The sequence below is a fragment of the Heterodontus francisci genome, chromosome 15 (genome assembly GCF_036365525.1).
Source record: "Heterodontus francisci isolate sHetFra1 chromosome 15, sHetFra1.hap1, whole genome shotgun sequence".
In the NCBI taxonomy this organism is placed as follows: Eukaryota; Metazoa; Chordata; class Chondrichthyes; order Heterodontiformes; family Heterodontidae; genus Heterodontus; species Heterodontus francisci.
The window spans coordinates 24780050-24805912 of NC_090385.1; the positions used below are offsets into that span (position 1 = coordinate 24780050).

A 25863-nucleotide genomic window follows, 5' to 3' on the forward strand; every position below is an offset into this window, starting at 1 on the left:
TCTTACTAGGGTACAATTCTACAGGAAGCAACAACCAAGCCCCCACCACGAAGCCAATAAGTCAGCACTTCTAACTAATCCTTCATGTGAACCCTGACAGTATCATTGAGTTATTGAACTATGGACAGCACCACAGCCAAGCCTGACATCCACACGCACTTTTAACAACAAGAACTGGACAGCAAGTAGGAAGGGCAATCTTCACTGATTTCTTCTCTCCAACCGGGGCACTCTAATTGTTCCCCCAGCTGAGATCAGCTAATTTGGTGTAGACTGGAAATTATAACTGGCACTCTCAGGTCTCTCTAGTTTTGCGCTGCATTAAGTACTGACTTTAATCACTAGGCATTTGTGACAGAAACACAATTTTAAAACAAGCAATGGTCAAATTTTAATGGAAGGGCAAGTTATTTCTACCATAACTTTTGCATTATTATAACCTGTTGGAAAATATGCATTATACATCTTAGAACTCATGCAAAATCACCAGAGATCATATAAGGCTGTCATATAGATCAGTAAGATCCCACGTTTGTTCCTTAGTCTCAGCTAAGGGAGCAGTAGACTACTGCTGGATCTACTTTCACAGGGTTACCACTGAAAATATAGTCTGAGGAGAAGCAAGGCTTTTCATGAGCAGATTGTTGATATTATTCATGGCTTATATATAGCGAGCTAAATCAGTTTGCTTTGCTTATTTCCTAATCAAGTTTATAATGTGTATGCTGCCCACAATGATGTTTTCCAAACACAATCATCAGCCTTGAAACCAAATAATGGGACTACAATCTTTCTTACTAATCAAGACACAACTAATGTATTCATCATAAAGTGAATTGTTAAGCACATACATACTCCTGAATAATATTTCTATCATTCAAGTCTCTCTATGCCTTTTTGTTTCAAAAAGCTTTGAGCATATGCATCTCTCTAGTCTGCTTATCAAGGTTCATCTGTGGAAAGATTGGTTTTAATCCCATCAATGCCACTCTGCGGAGATGCAAAGGTGAAGGACACTCTGATGAACAGAGGAGTGGCTAAGCAGCCTTCTAATTTCTACTTTCTTGTTCTTCCAGGAACAGGAAGTTGTGAAAACGAAGTTAGTTTGTCTCAGGGGACAATTTATTATTTTCTGCTATAGGACCCCAGCTTTTTGTGAAAAAGCCCAAGTTTAAAACTTATCAAAAGACTAGACGTCAGTAGCCATATTGTAATAACCACTTGTGGGAAAACATTTCTAACTATTGGTTCTCATACTAATCCTTAGCTTATGTACCCTTGTTACTGATTCACTGACCAACAAATACAATTCTTTACTACTTACCCTCAAACCCATTTAAAACAATTCTTTTAGGATATCCCCTTAAACCTTTCTGTTCCAATGAATACAGTCCCAGTTTTTCCAAATCTATCATTACTATGTAAACTGCAGACTCTAGAAAATGGGCTTCCACTCTAAAAACAAGGATTATATCTACAGCAAATGCTGTCAGGGCAGCTAACATGTAGATATAACCCATAAAGCAGCTCTACTCTGGATTTTTTCCAAAAAGAATGGTTTAATACCTTTGACTACGAAAAGTAAAAATTACTGAAATTGCAGAGGGATTGTTTTAAATGTTATAATAGCATTATGTGCATCTCAGAGTTATGGAATTCACATTCTCTAGATTGCAAGTAACTAGCACCAGTTGCCCCATCAGGTGAAGACAAAGAATGGAGGTAGTCATTTCAGCATCTTACAACAGGTCTTTAGAGTGGTACAAATATAGGCCTAGAAACAGCAGCTATCTGCAGCACTCAATCCCCCCACCCACTTCAGAGAACATCTGTGGGAAAACACTTGACAGCCATGACAAAAAAAATCATGGATAAAGAATTTATCTATAAAATGGTGATTTGAAAGGTAAACTTCACATCAGAAAGCTTGCAATAAAGCTTTCAAGTCAGGTATCCAAACAATACTCGAGATAAAATCAGGACACCCCCTCTTTAAATTTATAAAACTGAACTTGATGCGACTAACAATGGATTTTGCAATTGTGACTTTCCCAGTCACCTGAACATAACATTCACTTGATAACAAACCAGAAATAAAGAAAATACAAGAACATTTCAAACACTAGAAACGTTGATAAAGGACCGCTGTCTTCCAAAGAACTGAGTGAATTTTGCTCTCCTCTAAAGATGTAGGTATGAAAATTATATTTCCACCCACTGACAGCACCAAGTACATGACAGGTCACACACAGAACAGAAGGGAATCAGAGAGAGCAGTATATAAAGTTTTGTAAGATATGGCACTTCCTGTACTTCCAGAAACCACCACTTCAACCTTTTACATCTGGATGTCATATAAAACGACAGTTTACATGCATACTTACCATACATATTTACCTTTCAATCCTCTCACTTCTGACATACATCTCCAAGGTAGTCATACTGTGCTCCACATGCCGCCCACCTGACCTTAATTTTTGTGGCCTTATCCTGATCACCTCCCACTCAGCAATGCTGGCCCATGGCCCTGGCCAAATCCCTCACGACCTGAAAGTTGAACTGTGCCCTGGTCAGCTCACCCTCTCGACCTGTGACCCAAAAGCTACCCTGTGGAGGAAAGCAAAAGAGAACAGAGAGAGAGATAGAGAAACAAAAGAGACAAAAACATGAGCAAAGATCTAGAGAAGCAAAAATGGCACATCTAAAGCACAGGGGTGGTAGCATAAGGAAAGCACAAACAGACAGGCAAAAGAAACAGTGTATCCTCAAATTCATCAGCAAGACTGGAAATGAGAGAAATAAATTTAAAAAAAAAAATCTAGCATACTTTTTGCACACTTGCTTCACAACACAATGCATCTCTTCAACCTAACAGTAGCTGGTTCTTTTCCAAAGCATTTGAAGAAAATGCTAGAGGCCAAATTTCAAAATAAGTCCAATATACTGCAGATGCTGAAACTCTGAAATGATAACAGAAAGTGCCGGAAAAAATCAGCAGGTCCGGCAGCATCTGTGTAGAGAGAAACAGAGTTAACATTTCAGGTCTGTGACCATTCATCAGAATTTCAAATGCTAAATTTCAAAAGTTTCATTCAGGTGGACTTGGTTTTTTTTGGGTCTGGATTACACACCTGTCGTAGTTATTTTGTTAAACTTCCTGAAATTAATAGAAATCTATCAAGTATAGAGAGAGCACGAGAGTGAGTGAACACATGCACAAGTTCGCCAGCCTAACATCTATTGCAGCACTTCATTTCAAAATAGAAGTAGAATTTCAAAAGCTTTTCAGGCAATAAAAAGACTGGCTATCCTCAACTGTTTTGTTGATAACTGGAAACATTCTAATGAGCAGCAGCTGCAAGACATAGAAAGGCATGTCCAAGAACCAAAAGAGTGATCTCCATATTTGCAAAGATATGGAAACCTACAAACTAGTGGTGCTAGACCCAGATATCACCTAACAAACATCAAAAATCTAAATGTGCCAAACCACAATTCCATTCACTCATTCAAGCCAAAGTACTTCATTGGCTGTAAAGCACTTTTAGATGTCCGGTGGTTGTGAAAAGAGCTATATAAATACAAGTCTTTCTTTCAAAATTCAGGCAGATCAAAACCCCTCTCCTCATCCAACCAAGTTCCACTACCTCCATTGTAGTGCTACCAAATTCCAGGACTGATACTCTAATTCTGCTAGTTTCCAGAATCATTCCCCAGTGTTATTGAATTGCAAGACTAATCCCCAGTGCAGATAAACCCCATGCACTCCCCAGCATTGTTAAATACAAGATACCTACATCCAGCTAGCAGACCAACAGCTTTTAAAGTATTTTACACCTAAATGCATGAAAGAACACAATATTTACATAAAAACTAGGTAGTCAAACTGAAATTTGAGTTTAAATATATATCCATACATCTACACATCACACTGGTATATGCAAATCTGTGTCACAGGTACACCTGATAGGTTCAAAAACAGCAGCAACCAAATCACAACTGAATAGATAAGGAACATACCAATCAAAAATGGGAACCAAAACATCCAATGAAAAATTAAGGATAGGTGAAAAACAAGTATTAAGCAGCCAGCTACCAGTTAAAGATAGCAGAACAAAATCAATCCGAATACTTTTTGCAAATAATTTTAACACCATTTCATTTTCTGAATAAGTAGAAATATTTTGGAATAGGAATATGGCTTGCAACACAAGTCATAAAAATGGCAAAATTCACAAGGTTAATGATGAAGCTCTATGCATTTGAAATGTCAGTGTTCATCAGGGTCCAGTGACCCCCTGGAAATCCCAAGACTCGAGTTCATGGGGCTATCCACAGCTATGAGCTGAATAAAGGCACTCAACTATGGTGGCAAATTAAAAGTGGAATTCATCTGTGAAATTTGTGCAAGCAAAGTGCCTACAACTCGCAGAATATGTTTAATTATTGATAACATTGGCCATTTACAAAGCTCGCAAGACCTGCTATTTATAAGCATCACTCCTGCCCCAACCAACAACTACTGAACAAAGCCCAGAAATCCCCAAGCCACCCAAACAACTTGAATTTGTTTTTCATGTAAAAACACATGAAGGCAACATTACCAGAAAGCTGTATTATAAGAGATTGTTAATTGAGCAAATGCAAAACAATCCACTTTAAAACTGACCAATGTGTTTTGTAATGTATTTTATGTAGTTAGATGATCTATATCGTGTACAGAAGAAATTGTATAACTTTTGTATCTTCATTTGATATTTTAGCTGGCAATGTCCTGCCCTCAACCAAATCATATTTGTGGCCGAGCTAAAACAGTAGTTTAACCACATCTAAGTAACTCACTAAGCCCAATTCTGTGACTGATTGAGTGAGTGAGTGATGAGCCTAAGTACGAAACAAAATTTTTAAAAAAACACAAATCAGCAGAGGTGTGGAACGGCAAAGGCCAGTTTTGTCGTGAAAATACCCTCCTCCTGTCCGTCTACCCTGGCATCTGCAGATTTATTTCCATAACTGCAAGGGAAGCAAACAAAATGATTTTATATCTACCCATCTGCAGCATACAAGAAAAACACACTTCCCAGAACCAAAAATAAACTCTCCAGTAATCATATAAACCCTTTGTCCATCTAGTACTATCCTCTTTGCAATCTCCATGAGCAATGCCAAGGGAGGTCTGTTTAAAAATGACTATCACGCATTTACAACTACTTGGGTTGGTAGGGGGACAAAATAAAATGGAACTCCAGCTCTCCTTCAAAATTTAAGCATTCTACAATTCTACTTCCAAGTAAAATTGTAACTGCGGTTTCAGAATTTTTGACTACTTATATAGTACTCAAGATTGAAATCAGTTACAGAAAAACACCTACAATTGTGCTAAGGAACACTCACAAACATACATCAAAACTTGTATTCTCAATACTTGTTAAGTATAAGTAAAAGCACTGGACATAGAAATTGATTTTTTATCTACAGTAACAGGAAGACCTGCCTGCACTTGGCCACTTGTTAATGTAAGACAGCATTCACGAATTGGGGAAAAAACAACCTCCTTTGTATGTTCCAAGAAAACCTAACTTAGTCTATCCTCCTATTTGGGCACCACTGTACAGCTTAAAATCTGCAGAGACGGTGACATGTTTTGATATCTGCATCATACTTTCTCACAGAAAACAAGGATATTCATTTTATTAGGTTGCCCACCTGGTGTACCAAACAGGTTATTATCCCTCATCAGCCTGTATTCCTCTTCACTCAGGTTATTGACAAAATGATAGAAGGCTTCCTCCCGATCCAGGCGGTCTGACTGGCGCCTGCGCTGATCTTCATTAGAAGACTGAGTGTCAGTCTGCTCATTTCCGCCACCATCTTCATTAGCAGCATTTTCCATAATGAGATAAAATAGATTTTACCTAGAGAAAATGGTGTGAAAACAGGGTTGTAATGTATATATTTTAATTTTATACATTGTGATCCCAGTGCTATCAATTTCACATTTTTTCATTACTCCATTTCCCTAGGAACTTTCAAAATATGAAAATATTAATCTCTATCAAGTACTAACAATGCAGATGTTACTCCAGCCTTGGCCTTAGTGATAGCACTCTCACCTCAAGTCAGAATCTTACTCCAGAGACTCGAGCACATATTCTAGGATGGCAATTCAGTGCATTACTGCATTGTTGAAGGTGTAGTTTTCAGGATTAAACTGAGGCCCCATCTACCGTCTCAAATAGATGAAAAAGATCTGACGGCACTATTAGAAGAGCAGGGGAGTTCTCCCTGTGGCCTAGCCAACATTTAACCCTCAACCAATAGGTCTGATCACATACCTCAATGCCGTTTGCAAGATCTTCCTGCACAAACTGGCTGCTGCATTTCTCTACAATACAACAATTCGTACACTTCAAAATTACTTAATTGGCACTGAAGCACTTCGAAACATTCTGAAGTCACAGAAGATGCTATAAAATGCAAGTTCTTTATTTTCTGAAATTTGACAAGAGCATTGTTTATATATTCAGATTATTTGATTTTATGCATAAGCATAGAGATCTATTTCCAAAATTGAAATTCCAACATTAAGATCAACACTGCCATTTTATCCCCCAATAACCTGCTTGGTAAGCAGAGTATAAAATCTTGTTCTATGAAGCACATGACTAATGCATATTGGAAATGGACAGTAGCTGAACTGACTTCCTCCAGCAAGGAGTGTCACTCCACTTTGTGTTGGTGTCAAGACTGAGCCCTGCCACTGGATTGAGGCTGTGTTCACATTACATCAGTGAAGTGCAAAAACGATTTCACACAACATTACAGCTATTGTGTGAATGCACCCGAAGAGTCAAATCTTGTCAATGGAATCCGCTGTATTATCGGCACACTATACTACAATTACATGTAAAAACTTCAACATAGAAAATATCCTGAGTTACTTTAGAAAGGCATAATGAAAAATACTGGACACCAAAGAAGGAGCTATTGGGAGAGGTGGGAAGAAAGCTCTGTCAAGGAGAGTTTAAAAGGATGAGAGTGAAATGGCAAGTTTAGGGAGTGATATCCAAACAGTGGGGTCTAGGCATCAGAGGCATGGTGTGGTGAAGGAACGGTAGAAAGATATATTTTAGATCTGTGGATCGGCATGGTACTGCAGCAGAAACCCAAAGGTTGTGAGCTCAAATCCTACCATAAGAACATAAGAAATAGGAGGAGTAGGCCATACAGCCCCACAAGAATGCTTTGCCATTTGGTAAGATCATGGCTGAACTGCTACATCAACTCCACTTTTCCACCTTATCCCTTGATTTCCTTAGTGCCCAAAATCCATGGAGACCCACTTTTTAAAGCTATCCTCTCAAAAGGGACACAGTTTATATCAACAAACATCTCTGGAGAATTCTTTCTGGCTCTGCCAAATCAGGATATTTTTTGAGACAAGGAAACCAAGTGCATAGCTAGCAAGAAAATATTCTGCATATTCCTTACTCCTTTTAAGATTTTGGAAAGTATGAAATTCATGCTACTTTGCAGGCCAATAGTGTTGGAAAATTACTGAATAGTTGTACAAATTTTACTGTACATTTGCAGTGTCACTGTGAACAATGCTTCCACTTTCATTGCATCCAGCATTGAGCACTTCCATTTCAGAGGCAGAGTAAGATTTGTTATTTTTGTCCTCACAAAAAGTCCCATAAGCAGTCTAACACAAAACTATGCCCTCCAGTTATTCGTATAGTATTGTGAAAGTGTCAATTGTCAAACTATATGGGACAGATTGGATTGTTCTACAGAGAGCTGGCATGGACACAATGGAGCGAATTTGTCTCCCTCCCTTTATTCAAAAAGGGAGGGAGACAGAAAGCAGGAAACTACAGGCCAGTTAGCTTAACATCTGTAATAGGGAAAATGTTGGAAGCTATTAAAGACATTATTGCAGGACACTTAGAAAAATTCAAGGTAATCAGGCAGTATCAACATGGCTTTGTGAAAGGGAAATCATGTTTAACCAATTTATTGGAGTTCTTTGAAGTAGTAATATGTGCTGTGGATAAAGGGGAACTGGTGAATGCACTGTACTTGGATTTCCAGAAGGCATTTGATAAGGTGCCACATCAAAGGTTATTGCGGAAAATAAAAGCTCATGGTGTAGGGGGTAACATTTTGGCATGGATAGTAGGCTGCCTAACAGGAAACAGAGAGTGGGTTGTTTTATGGTTGGCAAGATGTAATGAGTAGTGTGCCACAGGAATCAGTGCTAGGGCCTCAACATTTTACAGTTTACATACATGACTTAGATGAAGGGACCGAAGGTATGTTTGTTAAATTTGCTGATGACACAAAGATAGGTAGGAAAGTAAGCTGTGAAGGGGATATAGGAGGCTACAAAGGGATATAGATAGGTTAAGTGAGTGGGCAAAGATCTGGAAAATGGAATATTATTGTGGGAAAATGTGAAATTGCCCATTTTGTCAGGAAGAATGAAAAGAAGCATATCATCTAAATGGTGAGAGATTGCAGAACTCTGAGATACAAAGGGATCTGGATGACCTTGTGCATGAATTGCACAAGGTTAGTATGTAGGTACAAGTAATTAGGAAAGCTAATAGAATGTTATTGTTTATTGCGAAGGGAATTGAATACCAAAGTAAGGAGGTTATGCTTCAGTTATACAGGGCATTGGTGAGACCACATCTGGAGCACTACGTACAGTACTGTGTACAGTATTGGTCTCCTTATTTAAGGAAGGATGTAAATGCGTTGGAAGCAGTTCGGAGAAGGTTTACTAAACTAATACCTGGAATGGGTGGGTTGTCTTATGAGGAAAAATTGGACAGGCTAGCTTGTATCTGCTGGAGTTAAGAGCAAGAGGTGACTTGATTGAAACATAAAAGATCCTGAGGGGTCTTGACAGGGTGGATGTGGAAAGGATGTTTCCTCTTGTGGGAGAATCTAGAACTAGGGGTCACTGTTCAAAAATAAGGGATCGCCCATTTAAGACAGAGATGAGGAGAAATTTTTTCTCAGAGGGTTGAGTGTCTTTGGAACGCTTCTTCAAAAGGCAGTGGAAGCAAAGTCTCCGAATATTTTTAAGGCAGATGTAGATAGATTCTTGATAAGCCAGGGGTGAAAGGCTATTGGGGGGAGGCGGGAATGCGGAGTTGAGGTTACAATCAGATCAGCCACGATCTTATTGAATGGCGGAGCAGGTTCGAGGGGCTGAGTGGTCCACCCCTGCTCCTAATTCTTATGTTTGTAATGGCCTCCTTCCATGCCTTTATAACTCTTTGGCGCTCATTTAAAGATAGTTTTGTGTGAACTTATGCCTGCAAGAAATTTGGTTGAGTCTTCCCAAACACACTTCATACTGCCGTTATAGCTGATAGAAAGAATGTAATTGTATTCAAACAGTATGACCGGGAATCACATCTTGATCTTTCACTAGACAGTCTTCCAAACTAAAATTGCATAATTCAGATTGAAATCACACAGAAAACACCTTCACTGTTTTATTAGCTAATTAATTCAATTCTTTTCAAGCACAAATCCACTGTGAACTATTCAGGTGCACTCTGAATAAATACACATTTTTATGTTTTTGTATAAATATACATCTCTCAACTTTTGTCTCAAGTCATCTCATCCATCAGAAAGTACAATACACAAATCTGGACTTCCCACTAAAACTGCAGTCACACTTTATCACACCATTCGTGAAACCTCCAGAGTGAATGATTTACTGAAGAAACAGGTATCCAAATAAAATCGATTTGGGCCTTAGATACTTTCTGAAGAACAAATCACTCCAAATGTGTAATTTCTGTCCAAAGTCAGTTATCCCAGTCTCATCTTGTTTAAGGATACAAACTCAATGGTTTTGGTCTTGCTCCCAATCACTTCATGCTCTAACTGTGCTTGTTTGTGGCTTCCTCATTTTTTTGCAAAATGCTGAAGCACATCTTGATTGCTGCATTTACAAATTCTAACCATCTTGCTTTACATGCAAGATAGTCCTATATCAGATTTCAACTCCATTTCCATGAGCACCAGCTACTTGATAAAGATGAAAGCTTGGATTCCCAGTCACCAAGATTTTAACACCAGTGGGTTACTATCAACATTAAAGTAACGCCAAATGTAAATCCAGACTTCAGTATGGAGAGACAATCACTGATTTCACAGGAATGGGAGAACTTAACCTTTACCACACGTATTTCCCTTAACAGGTTAAAAGAACAGCTAAAAAGTGTCTGTAACTTGCTGTACACAAGTACACCTTGACCTCTGGAACATCTCAGTACATAATGAAGCCCATGGTCCATCATCTAATAGCCTCATGAACAATTCCAGAGTTTAGCCTCTACTACTCTACCCAGATAACCATTGCAGGCATTAACCACTGACACCAGTCCTAAAAATTGGAGGCGGCAAATGACAACAGTGGAATCTTTACACTTACAAGACTACTCAGTCTTGTTATGCCAACTAGTGCCAGCTTTAGGTCTGCCTAGAACAAAATCCTCTGGAACGTGGGAAGCAGAAAATAAATGGACATCGTCAGTTAAATCAGGCCAAGGTTTTCAAATATTGTTCTTGAAATAATTGTGTCCAATGAAAAACAAAAAAGCACACTCAATAGGTCTTATACTTTGAGAATTTTGGGAATGAGGAATTTTTTTTTATTTGTTCGTGGGAAGTGGGTGTCGCTAGCAAGGCGAGCATTTATTGTCCATCCATAATTGTCCTTGAACTGAGCAGCCTGCTAGGCCATTTCAGTGGGCAGTTAAGAGTCAACCACACTGCTGTGGTTCTGGAGTCACATGTAGGCCAGACCAGGTAAGGATGGCTGATATTGTTCACTAGAGGACATTAGTGAACCAGATGGGTGTTTACAACAAATCGACAACGGTTTCATGGTCAGCATTAAAATAGCTTTCAATTCCAGATTTATTGAATTCAAATTTCACCATCTGCATGGTGGGATTTGAACCCATGTCCACAGAGCACTAGCCTGGGCCTCTGGATTACCAGTACAGTGACATTACCACTATGCCAGGTTAACTCAGTTCTTTCTCCTTGCTGGGGCTGACAGCTGAGCAAAGAGCATGAACGTAGCTGGGAAATCATGAGCAGGAATACTTTGCAACTTATAGGTCAAGGTAGGTAGTTAATATCTACTTTGATTTAGGCTATATAAATGCACAGCTCAACTGGATAAACATTTAATGACTAAGATTAGTACATGACATAGCATTGTACCGGCTTTCATGTCCTGTGACTCTGGGGTTTATTTATCGAACAATCTTCGCTAGTAAGCTGCTAAAAGGCCCAAACACACAGAGACATGTCTAGATATAAGCTTCTCTTCGGCTATTAGGTGCATATCATCAGTCAATGATGCATTGAATTCACAGCATGCCATTCAACCCAACCAATCACACTTGGTGTGAAGAACCTCCTGTTATCAGTCCTAAATTTGCTCTTTACTAGTTTGAACCTGTGCCCCCATGTCCTACTCTCACTATTCAAACAATTTAACAGATTTTTATTCTGTTTTTATACCTCTATGTACAAGACTGCCTCTCAGATACTTTGTTTGAAGGCGTAAAACCCACGTTCCTATAGAATTTTTTCATAACTCAGACCTTTACACTAGATATTTCTTTTCTGCACTGCCTCTGGCATTTGAATGCCTGCCTCATGTCTCAGTGACCAGAATTGTCGATGCAAATTCTACATAAGTAAACAAGTACTCCACTGACATTTTATGTCAGACATAGTCTTAACCTGCATGAGCTGGCCATAACACAATTAAAATCACTTTTATATCCAATACAACTGACATGTCATTCTGCTGTATGTGAAGGTGCAATGCACTAACATTGGTAAAGGCTACTGACACTGATGTTCACTGCTCGATGGGTAACAAAGTAATTCTGCATTAAATTAACGAGTGCCATGCATGAACGGGCATGCAGAAATAATTTCTCTGCTGATACTGAAACAACTAGCTCGTTCATTGATAACACGGATGTTGCTACCCATAAACATGTGTTGAAATTGCCTAGCTCTGCTGTAAAAGGTCTAATTATGCTCTTTAGCAATTTGACCTGTTGTACTGACAATGTGTTTTGTGTCTCACAAGAGCAGTTTTGTTGGGGGGGGGGATGGAGGCAGCAATCACAGCCATTGAGGGGTGAGGCAACATGATGAGTCATTACATCTGACATTATGACATAGTGACGTCACTGTCTGCGTTGTCAGGAAACTTTCTTTTTTGTTTCATCAAAAGTCACTGGTGAAACTTATGCATCTTTTTAATTTTTCTTTAAAAAGTGTACACCATTGCAACATTACTCAAGCAGGAAAACTAGCAAGTCATAAGTAATGAAAGTTTAAATTATAACAATTTTCCTTTCTGGTTATTTAACTCCCTGCGAGGATCATCTTGGACAAGAGTCCACATCAGCGTAAAATGCACAGTAGTATGGTGGAAGGAACAAGTTTGATGGCATTTTCACATTCCATACTGTATCAACATACAAATGAAATTCTAATGAAATAACTATCCTTAGGAATCACAGCAATATGTAGGTGACTTTAATCAATCAAGACACCACCACACTTTTCTAAGTTTCATTTGTTTATAATCTGAAATTGTCAATATACATTAGAACTCACTGCATATCGTAGATAGCCAGATGGAGAAGATGAGAAGAGACCATCAGGCCTGAACAAGCCTGTCCCATCCAGGCAACACAGAGCAAGCAATCCTCAGACAGAAAGATCTGCAGCCAATTCAGGAAAACCAAGGAATTCCCCTAACATTCCTCAAGACAATCAAGCAAGAGTTCACAAGATCACAATGCCCTAAATGCACCCAAGTATACATGACCACAATATATTCAATTCATTCTGACCAGCCAGATGGAGAAATAACAGGTCTAGGTGTGCACCCAAGTACAAGCTTGGCCAAGTTGGCATTACTTTCATCTGAGTCAAGAGGTTGTAGGATCAAGTTCCACACTGAGATCTGAGCAAGTAATCTGCTGTGACAATCTAGTAGAATACAGAGGAAGTGCTGCATTGTCAGAGGTGCAATCTTGCAGATAAGACATTAAACCAAGTTCTGACTACTGTTTCCTGTAATTGTTAAAGATCTTATTGCACGGAGGACTGGCAGTAAATTCCCAACTCCTGGTCAATATTCTCACTCAACTACCACCACCAAAACAAATGGACTGATCATCTGTGTTTGCAGAACCTAGATATCACAGATAAGAAACTACAGCGGAGTACTTTGAGATACTGGGATTATTTCCACTGGAGAGGAGCTAGAATAGAGGATTTTTGAATTATGAAGGATTGTTATAGGGTGATTAGGGAAAGACTATTTCCTGTGTTTGGAGTCAGTGATAAAGAGCCATGAATTTAAAAAGTTACCACTTCATAAACCAAATTGAAATTTGAATTCAAGGAATCATAGAATGATGAGCACAGGAGGCTGTTCAACCCACTGTGCCAGTGCTAGCTTTTTGGTAGAGCTATCCAATTTTGCCTTTTCCCCTGTTCTTTTCCCATAGTCTTGTACATCTTTTCCCTTCCCATATTTATCCAATTCCCTTTTGAAAGTTATTCGGGAATTCCACCAATCTTTGAAGCAGTACATTCAAGACCACAACACACTGGGTAAAAATGTTTCCTCATGCCACCTGTTTCTTCTGCCAATCACCTTAAATCTGTGCCCTCTGGTTACCAGCCCTTCTGCCACTGGAAACAGTTTCACTTATTTACTCTAACGAAACACTTCATGATCTTGAGCACCTCAATCAAACCTTCTCTGCTCCAAGGTAACAACCCCAGCTTTTCTCGTCTCCCCATATTACTGAAGCTCCTCATCCCTGGTACCATTCTAGTAAACCTCTTCTGGAGTCCCTTCAATGTCTTAATATCCTTCCTGGAGTGCAGTGCCCAGAAGTGAACATGATACTCCAAATGAGGACTAACCAGTGTTTTATAAAAGTTAAGTATAACCTCTATATTATGCAAATAATAAAGACAAGGACCCCATATGCTTTATTAACCAGCCTTCTCAATTGGTCATACCACCTTCAAAGATGGTGTAATATATCCCAAGGTGTCTCTACTCCTGTATCCCCTTTAAAATATACCATTTAGTTTACATTGCCTCTACTCATTCTTAACAAAATTAATCATTTCACACTTCTCTGCATTAAATTTCATCTTCCATATATCTGTGCATATCACCAGTGTGTCTATGTGCTGCTGAAGTCTGTTACTATCCTCCTCAAAGCTTACTACCTTTCAGAGTTGCATATCATCTGCAAACTTTGAAATTATGCCCTGTATACCCAAGCCCAGGTCATTAATATACATCAAAAAGAGCAGTGGTCCTAATTTGATCCCTGAGAACACCACTGTATATTTCCCTCCAGGCTGAAAAAGAACCACTACTCTCTGCTTTCTGCTCAGCTAATTTCATATCTAGATTTTCACCCCCTTTAATCTCATGGACTTTCATTTTGCTTAAAAGTCTGTTATGTGGTACTTTGTCAAGCAACATTAACTCCACGACTCTTTTTTTAAATTCCTGCATGGGAGAGTCGTCAATTGTAGCAACTTGAGCTCCAGGTTTTGGAACTCGAGCAGCAGCTGGCGACACTGCGGTGCATTCATGAGGATGAGAGCTACATGGATAGCACGTTTATCGATGTGGTCACCCCGCAGCTTAAGGGAATGTGGGAAGAGAAGGAATGGGTGACCGCCAGGCAGTTAAAAAGAAACACGCAGGCAGTACAGGAGACCCACCGAGTGCATCGCACTCTCAAACCAATATTCAGTTCTGAATACTGATGAAAGTGATGGTTCATCTGGGGAATGCAGCCAGAGCCACTCCATGGCACCACAGCTGCACAGGAGGGCACAAGGAGGACTGGCAGAGCGATAGTGACAGGTGATTTGATAGTCAGGAGAACAGACAGGTGTTTCTGCGGCCAGAGGCATGAATCCAGGATGGTGTTGCCTCCCTGGTGGCAGGGTCAAGGATGTCACTGAGCGGCTGCAGAGCATCCTGAAGGGGGAAGGATGAACAGCCAGCTGTCGTGGTCCACATCAGAACCAATGACACAGGGAGGGATGTGGTCCTGCAGTCAGAATTTTGGGAGCTAGGTAAGAAATTAGCAAGCAGGGCCTCAAAAGTAGTAATATCCTGATTACTCCCAGTGCCACGCGCAAGTGAGTACAGCAATAGAAGGATAAGGCAGATGAATGCATGGCTGGAAAGTTGGTGCAGGAGGGAGGGCTTTAAATTCTTGGGACATTGGGACGCGCTCTGGGGGAGATGGGACTGTACAGGCTGGACGGGTTGCACCTAAACAGAGCCGGGATGCAGTACCTTGCGGGACGTTTTGCTAGTGCTGCTGGGGAGTGTTGAAACTAGTTTGGTAGGGGGATGGGGACCTGAGGGCAGACTCAGTTGTGACAAAATCAGAAATGAAAATGTAAGGCAGAAAATTAATGGATGAGGCTGGAAGGCAGAGGAAACAAAGGTTAAAAAAATAAAAAACCAAGTTTGGCAGTGCTCATGGATATCTACTTCAATGCAAGGAGTATAGCAAATAAAGCAGATGAGCTGAGGCCACAGATAGACACATGGCAGTATGAGATCATAGCTATTACAGAAACATGGCTTAAGGAGGGACAGGAATGGCAGCTCAACATTCCTGGTTATGGGGTTTTCAGATACAATAGGGAGGGGGATAAATAAAAGGAGGGGGAGTGGCAACTTTGGTCAAAGAAACAATTACAGCTGTGAGGAGGGATATGTTGCAAGGTTCATCAAATAAGGCCATATGGATCGAGCTAAGGAGCAAAAAAAGGGGCAATCACACTGCTGGGAGTGTATTATAGACCACCAGTCAGAGGGAAATAGAAGAGCAGATATGTAGGCAAATCTCTGAGAAGTGCAAAAACAATAGGACAGTAATATAAGGGGATTTTAACTACCCCAATATTAACTGGGATAGTTTTAGTGTGAAAGGAATTGAGGGAGCAGAATTAATGAGGTGCATTCAGAAGAACTTTTTTGGCCAGTATGTAGCAAGTCCAACAAGAGAGGGTGCAATTTTAGACTTAGTTTTAGGAAATGAAGATGGGCAGGTGGAAGGAGTGGCAGTAGAAGAGCAATTTTGCTGGTAGTGATCATAATTCAGTCAGTTTTAACATAATTATGGAAAATGACAAGGATAGAACAGGAGTTAGAGTTCTCAATTGGGGCAAGGCCAATTTAACTAAGCTGAGAAGTGATTTAGCGAAAGTGGACTGGAAACAGCTACTTGAAAGTAAGTCAGTGTCAGAGCAGTGGGAGGCATTCAAAGGGGAGATTCAAGGGGTTCAGAGTAAACATGTTCCGACAAAGAAAAAAGGGTGGAACAGCCAAATCTAGAGCCCCATGGATGTCAAGGAGCTTACAGGCCAAGATAAGAGACAAAAGGAAAGCTTATGTCTGACAGCGAGAACTCAATCCTACAGAAAGTCAAGAGAATAGAAAGTGGAGGGGTGAAATCACAAAGGAAATTAGGAAAGCTAACAGAGGGCATGAAAGAATATTGGTAAGCAAAATCCAGGGGAACCCAAAGATGTTTTATCAATAAATTAAGAGTAAGAGGATAACTAAAGAAAGAGAAGGACCCATAAAAGACCAAAAAGGTAACCTATGTGTAGGGGTGGAAGATGTTGGTATTATTCTTAATGAATACTTTGCATCTGTCTTCACAAAAGAGGGGGATGATGCAGATATTGTAGTTAAGAAAGAGGGGCGTGAAGTATTGGATGTGATAAACATAGGGAGAGAGTAAGTATTAATGGGATTAGCATCCTTCAAAGTGGATAAATCACCAGGGCCGGATGAAATGTATCCCAGGCTGTTAAAAGAAGCAAGAGAGGAAATAGTGTTAAGCTCTGACCATCATTTTTCAGTCCTCACTAGATACAGGTGTAGTGCCGGAGGATTGGAGGACTGCCAACATTGTACTTCAGTTTAAAAAGGGAGCAAGGGATAGACCGAATAACTACAGGCCAGTCAGTCTAACCTCAGTAGTGGCAAATTATTGGAATCAATTCTGAAACACAGGATAAACTGTTGCTTCAAAGGGCACAGATTAATCAAGGATAGTCAAGGATTTGTTAAGGGAAGATCTTGTCTGACGAACTTGATCGAACTTTTTGAAGAAGGAAGATTGATGAGGGTAGTGCAGTTGATGTAGTCTACACAGATCTTACCAAGGCTTTTGACAAGATTCCACTTGGCAGAGTGTTTTAAAAAAGCCCCTGGAATCCAGGGAAATGTAGCAAGATGGATACAAAATTGGCTCAGTGGCAGGAAACAAAGGATAATTGTTGACTGCTGTCTTTGCTACTGGAGGGCTATTTCCAGTGACGTTCTGCATGGCTCCCCTGCTTTTTGTGGTATATATTAACGATTTGGATGTAAATGTAGGGGGCATGATCAAGAGGTTTGCCGACATTATATCTCTCTTTTCTGAACAGGGGCGTACGATTTGCAGTCCTCCAGTACCACCCCCATATCCAAGGAGGGTTGGAAGATTGAGGAAAGAGCTTCCACAATTTCACCCATACCTCCCCTCAGTAACCTGGGATGCATTCCAACTGGACTGGGTGAACTTTCTATTTTGAAGCCTGCCAATCTTGAGTATTGCCCCTTTAACTATTTTTATGCTTTACTACTACATTGGCAGCATCCTCTTCTCAAATGAAGACAGATGCAAAGTACTCATTTAGTACCTCAGCCATGCCCAGTGCCTGCACAAAAGGATCTTCTTTTTGCTCCCTAATTGGATCCAACCTTTCAGAGATGACTCTTTTACTATTTGTTCATAAAAAGACTGGAGTTCCTTTTTATGTAAGCCGCTAATCTATTCTCATACTCTTTGCATCTCTTTTCCCTTTTTTTAGATTTCATCTGTACTTTCTATATTCAGCTTGGTTGTCTACGTATCATGAACTTATCATAAGTCTCCTTTTTTTGTTTCAGTTTAATTTCTATACCTTTAGCCATCCAAGGAGCTCTAGCTTTGGATGCCCCTCTTTTCACTCTCATGGGAATATGTCTACACTGTACATGAACTTTTTGAAAGCCTCTCAATCTTCATTTAATGCTTGCCTACCATTTTATGGTTCCAATCATCCTGGGCCAGATCCCTTTTTAACTCACTGATATCGGCCCTCCTCCAGTTAGGTATTTTTATTCTTGATGGCCCCTTGTCCTTTTCACTTACTATTCTAAACCTGACATGGTCACTGCCCCCAAATGCTCCCACACTGAAACCTGCTCCACTTCATTCCCCAGAATTAGATTCAGCACTGCTCCATTCCTAGTCACGCTGGAAACACACTGAACAAGAACATTCTCATACACATTTCAAGAATTCTTCCCATTCTTTGCCCTTTACACTGTTAATATCCCAGTCTATATTAGAATAATTGAAGTCCCCCATTATCGTTACTCTATAGCTTTTGCATCCTTCTGTAAATTGCTCTGTTATACCCATCATTTGGTAGCCTATAGTATACACACAATAGCGTAATAGCTCCTCTTAATGTAACCAAATAGAATTAATTAGAATTAGAACATTACAGCGCAGTACAGGCCCTTCGGCCCTCGATGTTGCGCCGACCATCTGACCTACACTATTCCATTTTCATCCATATGTCTATCCAATGACCACTTAAATGCCCTTAAAGTTGGTGAGTCTACTACTGTTGCAGGCAGGGCGTTCCACGCCCCTACTACTCTCTGCGTAAAGAAACTACCTCTGACATCTGTCCTATATCTTTCACCCCTCAACTTAAAGCTGTCCCCTCGTGTTTGCCATCATCATCCGAGGAAAAAGACTCTCACTATCCACCCTATCTAACCCTCTGATTATCTTGTATGTCTCTATTAAGTCACCTCTCCTCCTCCTTCTCTCTAACGAAAACAACCCCAAGTCCCTCAGCCTTTCCTCGTAAGACCTTCCTTCCATACCAGGCAACATCCTAGTAAATCTCCTCTGCACCCTTTCCAAAGCTTCCACATCCTTCCTATAATGCGGTGACCAGAACTTCACGCAATACTCAAGGTGCGGCCTCACCAGAGTTTTGTACAGCTGCATCATGACCTCGTGGCTCCGAAACTCGATCCCCCTACTAATAAAAGCTAACACACCATATGCCTTCTTAACAGCCCTATTAACCTGGGTAGCAACTTTCAGGGATTTATGTACCTGGACACCAAGATCTCTCTGCTCATCTACACTACCAAGAATCTTCCCATTAGCCCAGTACTCTGCATTGCTGTTACTCCTTCCAAAATGAATCACCTCACACTTCTCCGCATTAAACTCCATTTGCCATCTCTCAGCCCAGCTCTGCAGCCTATCTCTATAGATTCTGCCTTAGACCACCCCCACCACCCCCCCCCCCAACTACATCATCGCACTTCAGTGATATAATAGTTTCTTTGATCAATATTGCCAACCCGTCCTTTTTTTCCTTCCCGAATACCACGTAGCCAGGAATATTAAGTTCCTAACCCTCCCCTTCTTTGAACCAGGTCGCTTACTCCCACATAGTCCAATGTGCTAACATGTGCCTGGAGCTCACCAACTTTATTTATCATGTTACGTGCATTCATGCACATGCACGCTAAACCCATCTTAGAATGCCTGGCATTTGACCCCTGCCTAATCCCTATTTCTGAATTATTCTTTACTCTCATGCTATTTGTCTCTGTGCACCTTGTTTTTCCTCTCTAATATTTCATCTTGATACTCTCCCTCTTGCCAAATTAGTTTTAAATCACTGCACCCTCCCCCTCCCACCATGTTATGAGTTAACCTCCCTGAAAGGGTATTGGTCCCAGCTCTGTTGAGGTGCAAACCCACCCCGTTGAACAAGTCCCTCCTGTCACAGAACGATGTCAATGCCCCAGGAAACTGAATCCCTCCCTCCTGCACCATTTCTCCAGCCACGTGTTAACCAGTCTTATCCTAGTACACCTATACACACCAATGCATGGCACTGGGAGAAACTAGAGATGACTCACCTTTGGAACTCCTGCTCCTCTTTAATGTCCCCCCGAGCTCCTGACTGCAGAACACCAACACTTTTCCTTCCATTGTCACTGGTTTCCACATGGACCACAACTTATGGCTGCTCCCTTCAAGTGTTATGCACCCTCTCACTGATGCCCTTTACCCAAGCACTAGGGAGGCAAAGTCATGCGGGCCTAATGTCTGTGGTTGCATAAAATTTTGTCAATCTCCCTAATCATCAAATGCCCCATGACCACTGCATTTCTATCCTTCGTTGTGCAGTCACCAGCACAATGATGTCATGGATATGCTCTGGAGTGCACACCCGAGCTTTTGCCACCCTCACTGGTATCCAGCACTGAAAACCAGTTTGACAGTGACACACTCTGAGGATTCCTGCACTGCCTGCCTCTTCCTAGTCTGCCAGATGGGCCAAATACTTACCATCCCTTGAGCTCTCTGTAGCTGTGGGGTGACCACCTCCAGGAAATTCTAAGCCTCCCGTATTCCCTGCAGTGACTCCAGCCAGTCAAGCTCATAAACCCTCAGCCTGAGTTTGAGCAACTGGGAGGTACTTCCTGGACAAGTGGTTACTCAGGATATATATGAAGCATCCTGGAGTTCCCAAATGGCATACTAATTGCAGGCAATGGGTCTCAGCTGTCTATTGTCATGGTCCTGTAGTTTTTTCCCCCAGGAATATGCGGTGTACCTTTAAGGCTTGCAAAAGATCAGTACTACTTTAAGAAACAGCAGGCCTCCAGAGTTACCAAGAAGATGCATTTTCGTTGCCTTGGATACAGCCAGAGACTGCGATTCAAAGGGTGCATTCTCGTTACCATGGATACAGCCACTTGGATTGAGCATCATGCGATACCTTTGCTACAATTCAAATTTGAACTGGTTTTTAGTGGAAGACAGTCTGTTCTAACAAAGAACAGACAGTTGGTGTTAGCACCTGAAAAAAAGCTCTGTCATTTAAATTGAAAGGAGAGAATTTTGTCTGTTTAATTAATATCTCTCAAAATTCTTTTAAAAAGTCAAGCCAAAACAGAGAGCTCTGGTAATTTAAACTGAAGGAAGGGAAGTTAGACGCCTTTTATCCCTCAAAAATTCTAAAGTCAGATTGATTCTCTTGAAAGTGTTTGCAAGTTGTTAATTGCTGAAATTCGCTGGAGAAGGAAAGCATCACTTACTGCTGGTATTAGACTGTGGGCTGTTCTACTGTGGAAGAACCTTTCTCCCCCCCCATCAGATGGCTGTGAGGACTTCAAGCAACATTGGACTGTAAATTTGCAAGGACTAATTTTTTTCTATTTTAAATGTTGTTTATATCTTCATAGTATTTAAGAATTTAGTTTATTTTAATTAAACAATTAACTTGTGATTTAAAGACACCTGGTTTGGTTAGCCTCATTTGGGGGTTAATAGATAGCACAGTTTGGCTGGGTCTTTCTTTAATTTGCAAAGTTTAAAAATGATATGTTAGGCGATCTGTGGAGGGACGGGATTGAATTAACAGTGCATTTCTCCCACCACAATCAGAATTGTATATTTTGATTGAGGGCTTTGACTGGAGCAGTCGGTCGTAACACTATCCACTTACTTTACATTTTTAGTTTAGTACCCCCTTATTTCTATTATTGACATGTTCCAGAGTTTTATATAATCCAATTCAGATCCTTTTAACGTTGGTATTCTCAACTTAATTCTATCTCCTTAGATCTAAGGAATTATTCAGATTTATATATTTAGTTATACCCCGGTTTAAATTACTCAGCACCTCCTTCCCCCTCTGCACCAAATTCCTGTCATCACTGTTTAGCAGATTCATCTAACTTTCACCAAATTCTGTGTTTAAAGCACTCATACGCTACAATAATCTGCTGATCCAGGTCATTGCTAGCTGACTGAAAGGAGTTTTTTTTTTATTTCTGGCTTCAATCAGTTCCCCCACTAAATTTATTTTACATCCTAGTTTTCCAACAAAATTTATGCTGGACCTTAGAAAAAGTCTTACTGGATTAGTTTAAGATTTCATTTAAATCCTTGTTCTTGCAGTGTTTAGTACACACTAGAAAATGTCTGACTGCCTGAAATATTGCTGAAGATAGGAAAGTTAGCAATGAGCAAGCAGATAGTGAATCTATCAGGAAGTAAACAACTGGCAATGACATAACTTACAATAACAGCTACAAATGCTTTCAGCCACCATCTTGGTAACCAGAGGAAGTGTACACTAAAATTAGGTTTCTAACACAAAAATTTAAACAAAAAAAGGTCCTTAAGCTCACCCACAACATTCTCTACATCCTATTGGAAATCTAACCAATAAGTGTACTCCCAGAGGTCTATTCTCTTCAAGACTCAACTTTTTCAACCTTTTCTAGGATTTTGTACATCTGGGCTTTTCCTTTCAACATCATCCAGGTCTCTGCACATGCATCACCTTTGAGGTCACTGTGCTACTGCAACCTTGGTGCTGACCGCAGAGCGGACCATTCTTGCTTCTTTACTAAAATCTTCAAATTGTTTGCTGCAGGTTCACCAAGTGCTCTCGCTCTGCTCTTACAGATAACAAGCCGACTCTGAAGTTCATCATCTTTCCCATCAAGTGCTGCCAACTCAAGACCTCCAACTCTGCTCTTGGACACCATCAGGGAGCAATGCCCTCTGCATAATCAGAAGCTGATGGTCACATAACATCAATTCATTCAAGGAGTTTGAATAAAGTCAGAAACTGCTAGTGCAGAATTTGGGCAGTTATGCACTTTAGATTGTTGCCTTAAACTCAACGACAGACTTCAGTCAGTCTCTACACAGGCTAGAATGGTTGTGTTTTCTTTTCCTTCGGCTTACTAAGACTTTGGACATCAAGGCACTGACCACGCATCGAGGTCAGTTAACACCTGAATAGTGGGTTTCTGTATTGAGGGCAGTAGCATGGCATTATTGCAAGAGAAGATCTGTACATATACATCTGGTCTGTCTGATCAGCAACAGACTGAGAATGAGAATCAGTCACATGGTATTTTACATAATTTCCTCTCTAGCAAGGTGCACTAAAAATGTAACCACACCCACTTAAAGGTGTACTATAACAAGAACGTGATCAAATTATTAAGTGAATATGGCCATCCAATGATCAATGGTGACCTGAAAGAATGCAGACCAGCCTGACTCAAGTATCGATGACAGAATCAGGTGTTGCAGAATTATTCAGTTTCAAGCTTGAAGTGTCATTTCTGAGCAAACGTAACTTTGCTTACCCCCACAGCCCAAGGAACCTACATGGATCACACTGGTTTCTTAGAAATAATCTGCAGATAAAAGTGATTGAGATTATTGGTAATCATGATCATGTATTGCTAAGCACAATTATGTTACTGTGAGATATGTACAACAAGGTTATACCATTTTTTCCATCAATGGATGTATCAAACTGTATGATAAAGAACACAAGATCTACCATTTTACTTTGTAAGAAATATTTTCGTGATACTTTTTTGGGGGGAAATCTGCAGTGTTTTTAAGTCAGCAAAGGATCAGTACTGCTTTAAGAACAAGCAAGCCTCAGGAGTTACCTAGAAGTTGCATTCTGGTTGCCGTTGAATAACAACCATACAGAGTGGAAGAACCAACCAACTTCAGCAGGTGCATCTTGGTTGCCTTGGACACAGCCAGATACTGAGAATCAATTATACAATGTTGCGATTAAATTTTGAACTGGCTTTTAATTGAGACAGACTGTTCTAACAGACAGACAGCTGGGCCAGCATGAAATGAATAGAGATCTGTTAATTTAAACTGAAGGAGGGGAAGTTAGACTTTGAATCTTTTATCCCTCAAAAATTCTAAAGCCAAATTGATTCATTGCGACTGGTTGATCTGCAGTGGTCATCGCTGGACAAAAGAGTTGGACGTTTCTCTTCCGTCATCGGATCCTGGAAGACTGCGAGTGGACTTTAATCAGAGGATTGCTCATCGGGAAGTGCAAATCTGAAAGAACACTAATTTTTTTCTATTTTAAATGTTGTTTTTATCTTATTAGTGTTTAAGAGTTTAGTTTTTCTAATAAATAGTTAATTTGTTGATCTAAAGACACCTGGCTTGGGTTCACCTCATTTCGGGGCGGGGAGAGGGGGGGTTAATAGATGGTTCAATTCGGCTATGGATTTCTTAAATTTGAAAAGTTTAAAGTGATATGTTAGGCGATCTGTAGAGCGACAGGACTGAATTGTTGCTCCCACCGCAATCAGGATCATATATTTTGATTGGGGGCTTTGACTTGCGCGGTCAGCAACAGTTAAGCACAATTATGTTACTGTGAGATATGTACAACAAGGTTATATCACTTTTTCCATCAATGGATGCATCAAACTGTATGATAAAGAACATAAGATCTGCCATTTTACTTTGGTAAGTTGCCATTTTGGTCACAACTGGACATGTCATACTAATACTTTACCAAATAAACAGAAAAATGTGTATACCAAGCAGAAAAGATGTAGAAATGCAACTTGAACGAACAAATGCATACAAATATACCAAAGCAACATAACTCATACAAAAGGAAAACCACAGATGTTGGAAATACACTGCAGGTTAGTCAGCATGTAGAATGAGGAAAGGCCAGATTGCCATGTTTTGGGCATGTATCCTTCACCAAAACCAAAGACAATGTTCAGTACTTTGGTACGGTTAGGAAAAAAAAAGGGGAAAGGAAAAAATCATCAGATACCAGAATCACAAAGATGGAATAAATGAGCTGAAAGATCTGTAAACTGCTTAACGGAAGACTGTTAGCTGTTATAAAACATCAGTGAAATGAAGCACAAATAGAAAAAGGTTCTAAAAATGTAGAGAGTTAAGAGACCTGGAAAACATCCACACCAACAAAAATGAAAGCAAATAGGAAAAAAGGAAAGCAAAGTCAAGCCACAAACAATTCAACACTGGCAGACTGATTAATGCCATCTCCACCCCACCCCCTTTTCCCTACTTTTTCTTATAGTCCGGTATTTTACAGATCCTGGCTAACCTCTTGTATTTCTAGCATTTCCAGTTTATACAGTGATCCAAACATTGGACATCCGAACAAAATGCTTCCATACGGCAAATGCAGCTACAGGTTCTTAAATTTCATAACCAGTTAGGACAGATATACTAGCAGAGTCTAAAACTGCATTCTTGGCAAAGCCCATATTACCAACTTAGAAATTCTGTATAAAACTATTTTCTACCCTTTCCAACAAAATAGCTAACCAGATTTTAATTATTTCCACTTCGGAACAGGGGATGTGTTGAGAAGCATTTAGAATTCAAAACCATGTGCAGGTCCTTCAACAACTACTTCTGGTTTTCCTATCACTCCAACCAGATACTGAACTCCCAACTGAGCCACTGATCCAAGACTCAAATGATTTGGTCACACACTCACCAATGCCTAAATAAAAATTTCAAATAAAAAAAGGGTTACGTTTGAGAGTTCCCAATATATCATGGGCCTGGCCTGCATGGTCAAAATTCAGATTATTTAACGTATTAGCACATTGTTTCTATGAACAAAGAACAGCACAGCACAGGAACAGGCCATTTGACCCTCCAAGCCTGCGCCGATCTTGATGCCTGTCTAAACTAAAACCTTCTGCACTTCCGGGGACCGTATATCCCTCTATTCTCATCCTATTCATGTATTTGTCAAGATGCCTCTTAAACGTCACTATGGTACCTGCTTCCACCACCT

At 40.2% G+C, this 25863-nt stretch overlaps 1 protein-coding gene across 3 annotated transcripts in view; it reads right to left on the reverse strand.

Moving 5' to 3' along the window:
- Positions 1 to 25863, reverse strand: part of rlim (ring finger protein, LIM domain interacting) — a 54315-nt gene that overhangs the window by 15993 nt on the left and 12459 nt on the right. For 2 of the 3 annotated variants that reach the window (XM_068047263.1, XM_068047266.1), the window contains exon 2: positions 5707 to 5915. In XM_068047263.1, coding sequence (XP_067903364.1) covers positions 5707 to 5893 — 187 coding nt within the window. In that variant the 5' untranslated portion in view covers positions 5894 to 5915. Of the gene's footprint in view, positions 1 to 5706; positions 5916 to 23386; positions 23438 to 25863 lie in introns of all 3 variants that reach the window. The other variant, XM_068047265.1, reaches the window with a different exon arrangement.